Raw genomic sequence first — 10063 nt, 5'->3', positions numbered from 1 at the left:
TTCACCCCAGTTGGGGGAAGGTGCCACTCAGGAAATTCCAAATGTAGGTGAGTGGATGTGCTGGTATCCTCTGAGGTTTTTGTTAAAAGTATAGGTTCCTGGGGGCCAGCCCCCTGGCGTAGTGGTTAAGTTTGGTGCGATGTGCTTTGGCGGCCAAGGTTTGTATCGCAGGCACGGACCTACACCACTCATCAGCCACGCCGTGGTGGCAACCCACATACAAAGAGGAAGATTGGCATGGGTGTTAGTTCAGGGCTAATCTTCCTTAAGCAGAAGAAAAAAAGGAAGATTGGCAGCAGATGTTAGCTCAGGGTGAAACTTCCTCAGCAAAAAAAAAAAAAAAAAAAAGATAGGTTCCCGGACCTCTTTCTTGTTTAAAGGAGGTGACCAGAAAGTTAACAGATGAGCGTTCCAGATGATTCTGAGGTGAGGCCAGATTTCAGAAGCACAAGTAAACCACTGCAGGCTCCTGTTGAAGTTTCTAATAGGCAGGAGAGCACTGCACTCACCATTCATAACGTCTGGGGTGGCTTTTTTCCTAAGGAGACAGGGAAGTCGGTTCCATGTCGAAGAACATAAGCATTTTCTTAATTTTTGTCACCTCAGCTTTAGTGCAGTTAGATAAAAAACCCCCAGCTGGACTCTGTAAGAACTTGCCTGATTTTTGTAAAAGAAAACATTTATTCTTCTAAAAATTTATATACATTGCCATAGATATCATTCATGTTGTAGCAGCTCTCGGCTGGCCTCAGGAACCTTCCAGTGAGCCTTCTTTGATAATTGCCCGAGCAAGATTTCGTGCAAGAGCAAGTCTCAGCATTTCCACCTTGGTGGTCTCTATGTCATCATCCTAAATGCAAAGAGAGCCAGCATGAGCCCAGCAAGTGTTTCTTCTTTAAAGCTCCCAAAGGCTCTAGCTAATCCAAAGGTAGGTAGGTAGAGGGCATTTAATATTCAGTAGTAGCTTCTAGCAAGTTCTCAATATGAGCGCTACATGCAAAGGACCAGTGCAACTGATGGACAGGAAAAAAAAAAATAGAGACCAGAACACTAAAATCACCCCCTTTTCTCCTAAAAGAAGTTGGTGTGTCACAGTTACAGGTTAAGAGGTAACTTAAGAGGCCCATGAGTTTGTAAGGGGCCAGTGTTTGTGTAGGGAGGTGGGGGGAGCTGGAGATGATGGAGCCTTTCTCATCTCCATTGTGGAACCAACAAGAGGAAAACTAAAATGACCTGGAGTCGCTGGGCATCTGGCTCTCCATGCACTGGCCTTCCTGAGGTCAAGTCCTCCAGACATCTCATCAGCTCGTATGTTTGCTCTGCTGAAAAAATCACCTAGGAGAGAGAGGCTGCTTTGCTTAGTTGCTCCCCAGCCAAGGCCTGCACAGGTTTGGGCGTAGGCCCAAATGCAGAGACAGCCTTCCTTGCAAGCCCTTTGGAGGAGTGTGCTTTGTACACGCAGCCCTGCGAGGGCAGAGCACCCCTATTCTCACTCCCAGCCCTTCTTCTCAGGGCCTTGGGCTGAGTATGGTCAATAGACAGCTGCCTCATTTCAAATTAAGAAGTTTTTCTTGTGTGGATATTGGATTTCCAGAGTGGGTGCTATGGGGGAATACGCACATACAGAAACCTATTTGGGAGAAGATACGGAGGGCCAGCTGTATGCATCTGCAGCAGCTACGGAATCAAGCACTGTCAAGGACTGCAAAACACAGAGAAGAAAATCACTGGATTCAACCTGTACCTGTTTCTGCTCCAAAAGGGGCAGGGCATCTGTTAGTAGTGTCATCCAGAAAGACCGTGGGGCAATCTGAGAAGTCATCAATGACAGGAGAAGAGAAGCAGCATCAACAAAACGCTTCTCCCCATATAATCGGTGGAACTCGCGGTACTTGCCTATTGAGAAAAGAGAGCACTAGGTCACCCCTGGCCCTACACATGAGAAGAGAGACTCCAGACCAGCCGTTCCACAGAGCAGGGGATCCTTTCAGAGCTGTCTCCAAGTTCATGGACCAATGAGACCAAAAGGATTCAAAACACATGCTTTGAAGGGGCTCCAAAGAGCCAAACCTGGGAGAATGTAAGCATCAAAATAAACAAGAGCCACAGATTATAACACCTTGAGACAAATAACCCAGGAGTCTATTACTGATGTAAATGAAAGAATGGATGGGGCCAAGGGCAAGTCTTCTGTACGGTGGAATGCTAACTAAAACACAAGGAATGAGAGAGTCAGAAAATCACCAATAGTTACTAAAACTAGTGGGTGCAAAGTGTGATGAGGAACAAGACATTTAAATAATCCCAAAGTATCTCCACAAATTATTAAATCAAAAGGAAAATCAGTGTGCACAGAGGAGACACCTGGTGGATGCCACTTTAACCAAGTGATCAGAACAAACTCCACCAATAAGAGGACAGGCAGCCTCAAGGAGGACACATCGCCTCAGCAGCATTCCTGCCCCAAACACAATCTGAATCTGATAAGGAGGAAACGTCAGATAAACTCAACCTGAGGACATGCTACAAGAGAACTGAACTGACTTCAAAAAAGTCAAGGTTAAGAAGCACCAAGAAAGGCAGAGGCACTAAAGAAACATGGTAACTAAACTCATGAAGCTGGACTCAATAAGGGACATCAGTGGGACAACTGATGGAATCAGAACATGGATTGTAGATGAGAGTATTGTAACAATGTTGAATCTCCTGATTTTGATAACTGTGATTATGTAACAGGATGTTCTTGTTCTTAGGAAATATATGCTCGAGCATTTGTGGAGAAAGGGGACCAATGTTTCCAACTTACTTTCCAGTTGTTCCCCAAAAAACTTGATTGACTGAGAGAATGATAAAACATATGAGGCAAAATATAAATAATTGGTGAATCTGGGTAAAGTGTATATGGGAATTCCTTATTCCTTATCACTACTTTTGCAACTTTTCTCTAAGTTTGAAATTACTGGAAAATACGTTACCAAAACATACGCTTTGCAAAGTCTGGCACACAGGATTCTATGTGGTTTGGACTTAACAGGAAGGAAACACTGGAGGAGTCTAGAACTCCAATCTCCACAACTGTCCACTTGTGCCAAAGGTCCAGGGGACAGAACCAGAGAGACTCACCCAGGAATGTTAGTCGATCACTGAGCATCATGGCTGGGCCCAGGTTGTCAATGAGATCCAAATCGGAAAAGCAGCCTCGCTCACAGTAATCCCTGAGGAATCTGCAAGGCCAGGTTTGGAGATGAAAGCAGCAGTCCCAGGCCCATTCCTCAGCCTCCCAACTTCCCAGACTGTCCACTGGAAGCCAACACTAGCTGAACCTACCTGTCTGACACCAGCGTGGCAAAGGCCGCATCTTTGGCTCGAATGCTCCAAGAGAGGGCAGAGCCCAGGCGATTGTTCCGGACAGCTTTCATGGCTAAGATCTTACAAATGCTGCGAACTGTGCAGCGGACAAGAGAAAAGGTGAACCATGCACCCTACAAATTACTCCATTCCTGAATCCTGCTGGGATAGGAGCAGCCTTCCCACCTCTTCTGAGCTTTCCACGGCCTCTCCGCAAGCTGCAAACACAGCTTGGTCGGCAAAACTGAGAACTCCAGGGTTTATAAATTGTCTCCTGCCTCTGTTAACAATATGACCCACCCTGGCAGAATTGGCTTTGTGAGTAGGTTTGATGGTGGCAAAAAGACCTTTATTGCTCCCCACAGATCAGTTCCTCCATCACCAGTCCAGGTGCCAGAACTATCATCCCTTGGGTCTTGAATGCCATGTGCTTTCAGATGGTCATAAACATGCAAATGACTCTGGGAAGAATAATAACTTAGGTTCTTACCCCTCAACAGTGAGGGGAGAAAGAAGAGGCAGATTCTATCACTGTGTCCTCCCTGTGCTCCTCCTGAGCTGCCTCCTGTCTTGCTTCTCCACTGAGCCAGCCTTAGCAGCAACAGCAACCCGCTTGGGGCAGGTCAACACAAAGCTGACGCCAGGCCTGATCTCTTGGAGTAAGTATGAGAGAAATGGGCCAGGACCTTTCTAAAAGGCAATGTACTCGACTGCTTCTAGGTCCCAATGGATCCCCAGCTCTTTGTCCCTCCCCAGTAATTTCCCTGTTTCGGCTTCCTCTTAGAAGCCACTGCCTGGCCTCTCTCCAGTCCGGGTGGCATGGTGTGAGCACAGAGTGTGTGCCAGGAGGAGGGCCAACTCACCTTGCTCAGTCATCTGTCGCTGCTCACAAATCCGCAGCACCTTGAGGGCTTTCTGCTCAGTGCTCAGAGGGATCCGCTCAATGTGCAGCTCCAAGGAAACTCGGCCCAGCTCAGGGCAGTAGTCAAAGTAATCCACCCCCAGCTGCCAGAGGCTGCAAAGTTCCGAGGAGGACAGACGTGAGGGCCTGGTGAGCACAGGTGCTGCTCTGGAGCTCAGGGATTGGCACCGAGGTGGCTCCTACCCCAGACCCCTGTAGCCTCTGGGGAACCAGAAGGGACAGAACACAGTCCAAGCTCCAGTGGCACCCACATGCTGAAGAGCACCCCACTGCCACCCCACCCCCTCAGGGCCTTCCTACCTGTGATGAGCAAACAGTCCTGAGGCATATTCCAGCAGGAGGAACTCTCTCATGTTGGATCCAAAGCTGGAATAAAACATGAGACCAAGACTCCTGGCCTGCTCCATTCAGGGCCTCCTTGTGCAGCCCAACTAGCCTCCCTTCTAGGCCTTTGGTTCGCCCCACCCTCGAGGGCCTGGGTCGTGGGGAGAAGGGGGTTGGCGTGGCCACACTGCACTTACTAGAGGTTGTGCGACTGGAGGAGTTTGCAGTGATCCAGCAGGTCTGTCAGATGGGCCACAAACCACCAGTTGCTTAGGGCAATGCTATAAGGCAAGGCAAGAAGGAAAGGCAGGGTGAGAGGCAATGGCCCATATGATGGGGCATGAGAAGGAACCCCACATGTACTTTGCTTAAAAAAGCACGAGAGGCACTATGGAAAACAGTATGGAGATTTCTCAAAAAGTTAAAAATAGAAATACCCTATGACCCAGCCATCCCATTACTGGGTATCTATCCTAAGAACCTGAAATCAGAAATCCCAAGAGTCCCTTGCACCCCTATGTTCATCGCAGCATTATTCACAATAGCCAAGACGTGGAACCAGCCTACATGCCCAGAAACTGATGATTGGATAAAGAAGATATGGTATATATACACAATGGAATACCACTCAGCCATAAAAAAAGACAAAATTGGCCCATTCGCAGCAATGTGGATGGACCTCGAGGGTATTATGTTAAGCGAAATAAGCCAGTCAGAGAAAGACGAACTCTATATGACTCCACTCATAGGTGGAAGTTAACATATTGACAAGGAGATCTGATCGGTGGTTACCAGGTAAAAGGGGGGGTGGGGGGAGGGCACAAAGGGGGAAGTGGTGTACCCACAACATGACTAACAATAATGTACAACTGAAATCTCACAAGGCTGTAATCTATCATAACATTAATTAAAAAAAAAAAAAAAAGCATGAGAGGGACAGCAACCAACCAAAGTCTGTTTGGAAGCGCAGTGAGGAGTTTCTCTCTGCTACCTGGGAACTAACAACGGACACTCAGAAGGATGTCTGAGCCCCAAAGCAGCAGCCAATGATATTTATCTATGAAGAATGTCACAAAGAACATGAAATAAAACCCAGGAATCCAATCAGACGCAGAGAACGTGGATACAGAATAATGTATAAAAGACTAAAAGACTGGTGGTTTTTGATGCTCAATGAAACATGGAATTCAGAGGAATATGTTTGCATTTATACTTCTTGTTAATGTTTCTCAATCTTGTATAGCTTTTGATTAGTGTACTTATCTTTACAAATATGACTATACACATATGATGTCACTTTAAAAACCATCTTAGGGGGCCAGCCCCATGGCCGAGTAGTTAAGTTCGTGTGCTCTGCTTCGGCAGTCCAGGTTTCGCCAGTTCGGATCCTGGCACAGACATGGCATCGCTCATCAGTCCACACTGAGGCGGCGTCCCACATGCCACAACTAGAAGGACCCACAACTAAAAATATACAACTATGTACCGGGGGGCTTTAGGGAGAAAAAGGACAAATAAAATCTTTAAAAAAACAACAAACCATCTTAGGGGGCTGGTCCCGTGACCTAGTGGTTAAGTTCAGCACACTCTGCTTTAGCAGCCCGAGTACGGTTCCCAGGCACAGACCTACACCACTCATCGGCAGCCATGCTGTGGCATCGATCCACATACAAAACAGAGGAAGACTAGCACAGACGTTAGCTCAGGGTGACTCTTCCTCAAACAAAAAGAGGAAGATTGGTAACAGATGTTAGCTCAGGGTGAATCTTCCTCAGCACCAAAAAAAAAGGGGGTCTATTAATACTTTGTATAAAGAATTTCATTTTTATTCATTTACATGATTCATAATTTAATTTACTGTATATGTAATCTGACAAACATGAAGGTTAAAAGCCCTTCCCCAAATCACACTTTTTTTTTAAAGATTGGCACCTGAGCTAACAACTGTTGCCAATCTTATTTTTTTTCTTTCTGCTTTTTCTCCCCAAATTCCTCCAGTACATAATTGTGTATTTTAGTTGTGGATCCTTCTAGTTCTGGCACGTGCGATGCCACCTCAGCGTGGCCTGATGAGTGGCACCATCTCAGCGCCCAGGATCCAAACCAGCGAAACCCTGGGCTGCCACAGCAGAGCGCCTGAACTTAATCACTAGGCAACAGGGCCGGCCCCCTAAACCACACTTTTAATCAAAACCTAGAATCATCTGGGGCCCGTTAAAAATGAAGGTTTCTAGGGCCCTCTAAAGGTCTGGTTAAGTAAGCTCCTTGGAAACCAGTGTTTCACATCACCAAGTGTTCATAAACTCTCTAGCATCATGTTGTATAGAGTATGGCAATGCACTTATTGTCAGTGTGCATACATCATTTTGAGTTATATTTTTCATTTGTTACTTGGCATAGGTCTTTCTCTATTTGTATATAATGCTTGACTATAAATCTTGGGAGAGGGAAAAGAAACTTTAATGGTTGCTTTCTAAAAGGCAAATTCAGAGCCAGCCCTGATGGCCTAGTGGTTAAAGTTCAGCACACGCTGCTTTAGTGGTCTGGGTTCAGTTCCTGGGTGTGGAACCACACTGCGCATCTGTCAGTAGCCATGCTGTGGCAGTGGCTTACAGAGAAGAACTAGCAGGAAGGAAAAAAAAAGAAAAGGCAAATTCAACCACAAGTAAAGTGGATGGAGCAGACTATTAAGGCAGGTGCAATTTCCCAGGTGTAATCATTCATTAAGGTAAAAAGTTCTGCTTTCAGGATATAAAAAGAATAGGGATTGGTTCATACTGAATTATTGGATAAATGTTTAAAACTTTTACCTTGATCTTATGGATATGGATACTCAGATAGTCCTCTGTTCCAGGATTCCATCATTATGGAACATCATGTTGGCCTCCCTAACATTCTTTTAGAAGATTAGATATATTCCAACTTTCTTAATAGCTGAGTGTGTCTCTGACATTCAAAGAATCATCGGGGGCTGGCTCCATGGCACAGTGGTTAAGTTTGGTGCACTCTGCTTCAGCAGCCTGAGTTTGTGGGTTCGGATCCCAGGTGTGGATCTACACCACTCACCACATACGAAACAGGAAGACTGGCACAGATGTTAGTTCAGGGCAAATCTTCCTCACCAACCTCACCAAAAAGAAAAATTATCTATGCCAATTTTTAAAACACCTGTATGTCTACTACCGTCCTCGAATACTAAATTTTATAAATTCATTATGTGCTACACAGGGTACTACCATGCTCAAATTTTTAAGAGTACTTCTTTAGTCCAGGTTTTCCTTTAGCCACGGCTCTCATAATTTTCCAATTCTGCTGTGTGTCTTCTTGACTTTGTCCTTTTTAGACAAAAGAGTCCCAATAAATAAGATATCTCTTTATGGCAGCCTCCTAAATAAACTCCAACTCACTGGATGATGTTGCTCTTAACTGTTCTGATTTCATCAAAGGTCCTTTGAGTTATCAGTAGTTTAACTGAATATTGGTTTTTGGTTAATTAGTCAGTGGTTTAATGGAAAAGGTATTATAACTGGAACTCAAAACTGCCATTTCAGTCAGTCAGTCCCCTCTGCGTGTCCCTTCATCTGTAAATTGGAAGTAACTTTACCTCTTGCCTACCTGGACTGTTTTAAGAAAAAACTTGGAAAATAGATTTTAAATTGCTCTAAGAAGACTCTTCTGAATACTGTTTTATAAATATAAAAATCAGTAAATCTGACCTAGAAGTTAACAAACTGCTTATCAAACTACTAAACTGCTTACCAATGACTATGGATATGCTGAAAAGCATAGCCACGTCCATGGGAAAAGCACTGCAAATCGCTTCAGATCCAGTCCTGCTACTCACTGACTGGCTGTTCAGTTCTTTTACCTTCAGCCTCATTGTCAAAGGTAGAATTATGATGGTCAGTACAGTGTTTTGAGACTGAAGATACGAAAAATTCAAAAATAGATGAAACCAGAAATGACCAGTCCTAAGGAAGAATAAAATATCATATAAGGTGAGGAAGTGTAAACTGAGAAGATGTTAAAACAAGTTGCCTCCTCATATAAAAATACACGCACATCCCCACTCCTCTTAGAATAAGTTCTATATAGAAAATTAGTCAAGAGGGAGCAATTATTTGAGCAGAGGGCTGAAGGATGAGAAGGAACCTGCCACAGGAAGACAAGGGGAAAGAGCATTCCTGAAATAGAGGAAACTGAGCCAGTGTAAAAACTCAGGTGGAAAGTAAGGTGGTCTTGTTTCCACTTCAGAATGAAGCCTAAGTCATTCAAACTTCAAGGCAGACAGAGGCCAGCCACTTAGGGCCTTGTGATGGGAATAAGGAGAGCGACATGGGTTTAAGACTTACAAGATTACTCAGGCTATTCTGTGAGAATGGACAATACAGGGACAGGTGATGGTGGGGAAGCCAGTTAGGGGCCACCTGTAATAGTTCAGGCCAATGGTAATGCCAGCTGGGCCAGGGTGATAGATGTGGAGGGAGTGAGAAATAGCTGGTTGTGAGATCCATTTGTGAAGGTGAACTAAACCGATTAGTGTTTAAGAGCTCAGTAAACAGTATTTGGATACCCACAGTGCCCCTTGTTGGCTGGCAGTGGGACTTTACCAGGGCTCACTTTCCACATTTGTATAAGATAGGCATGAAATCATAGCACCTACCTCAAAGGTTTGTTGCAAGATAAAATAATCCATAAAAACTCTTAGCCTAATAATTCATGTTAACTATTACCATCACCATTTTCCACACAAATGACTGTATCTGCCTTAGGATTGGTCTCCCAGCTCCTGGCCCTGCCGTCCTCCACACTCTTCAGATTGCTTTTTCTCAAATACAAATGTCATGGCACTGGCCTGCTGAAAATCCTCAGTGGCTCCCCGTTTTCATAAAATCAAAACTATTTGGAATAGTACATTTGGTCTTGATACTCTGACTCCTTTCCTACCTGTCACCAGTTCAACCCCTCTCAGTCTTTGGTTCTCAGGAGACAGCTGCAGATCCTGAGGCAGGTAACAGGCCTTAGTGCTTTCCGCCTACATCTTTTCCCATGCTTCTCTCTCGGCCTGATGTGACCTTTTCTGGTGTTCTTCATTGAACTTTTCAGGACTCAACTTGAGTGCATACTCCTTCAAGGTTTTCCTGACTTTCCAATCTGATAAAGGATCCTCTCATAAGGGGTCCCATAACATCTACTGTAGACGCTAAATTCCACACAGGAAAAACTGCTGTAATCTTCAAGTTTGGTACCATGTGGGGCATGTGATAGATGCCCGATAAATGTTGACTGAGTTGCACTGAAAAAAAGATGGGAGGGTGTGGGCTGGGTGCGAGGAAATGACACCTCGGCCTTCCAGTACACCTGCTGTTACCCAGACTTCTAGCTGACGCGTATGGCAAAACAGTCAGCGAGGTGGCTGCAGAGGACCCCACAGCTAAGGAGGCCAAGAGGGCCCTGAGCAGAGGGAGC

General features: G+C 45.1%; 1 protein-coding gene and 1 pseudogene across 3 annotated transcripts in view; one reads left to right on the top strand and one right to left on the bottom strand.

The window, feature by feature from the left end:
* Positions 1 to 661: 661 nt before the first annotated feature.
* NUP85 (nucleoporin 85) overlaps positions 662 to 10063 on the bottom strand; it is a 30509-nt gene continuing 21107 nt past the window's right edge. For all 3 annotated transcript variants that reach the window (XM_014839793.3, XM_070483607.1, XM_070483606.1), the window contains exons 12-19: positions 4792 to 4875; positions 4571 to 4636; positions 4212 to 4363; positions 3328 to 3445; positions 3124 to 3224; positions 1745 to 1896; positions 1234 to 1335; positions 662 to 850 (exon numbers count right to left, since the gene is read on the bottom strand). In XM_014839793.3, coding sequence (XP_014695279.2) covers positions 749 to 850; positions 1234 to 1335; positions 1745 to 1896; positions 3124 to 3224; positions 3328 to 3445; positions 4212 to 4363; positions 4571 to 4636; positions 4792 to 4875 — 877 coding nt within the window. In that variant the 3' untranslated portion in view covers positions 662 to 748. The remainder of the gene's footprint in view (positions 851 to 1233; positions 1336 to 1744; positions 1897 to 3123; positions 3225 to 3327; positions 3446 to 4211; positions 4364 to 4570; positions 4637 to 4791; positions 4876 to 10063) is intronic.
* Positions 4916 to 5921, top strand: LOC106830102 (DNA-directed RNA polymerases I, II, and III subunit RPABC4 pseudogene; annotated as a pseudogene).

Source organism: Equus asinus, chromosome 13, assembly GCF_041296235.1.
Source record: "Equus asinus isolate D_3611 breed Donkey chromosome 13, EquAss-T2T_v2, whole genome shotgun sequence".
Taxonomy (NCBI): domain Eukaryota; kingdom Metazoa; phylum Chordata; class Mammalia; order Perissodactyla; family Equidae; genus Equus; species Equus asinus.
The sequence above is the reverse complement of the archived record's forward strand: the minus strand, read 5'-3'. Positions and strand labels throughout refer to the sequence as shown.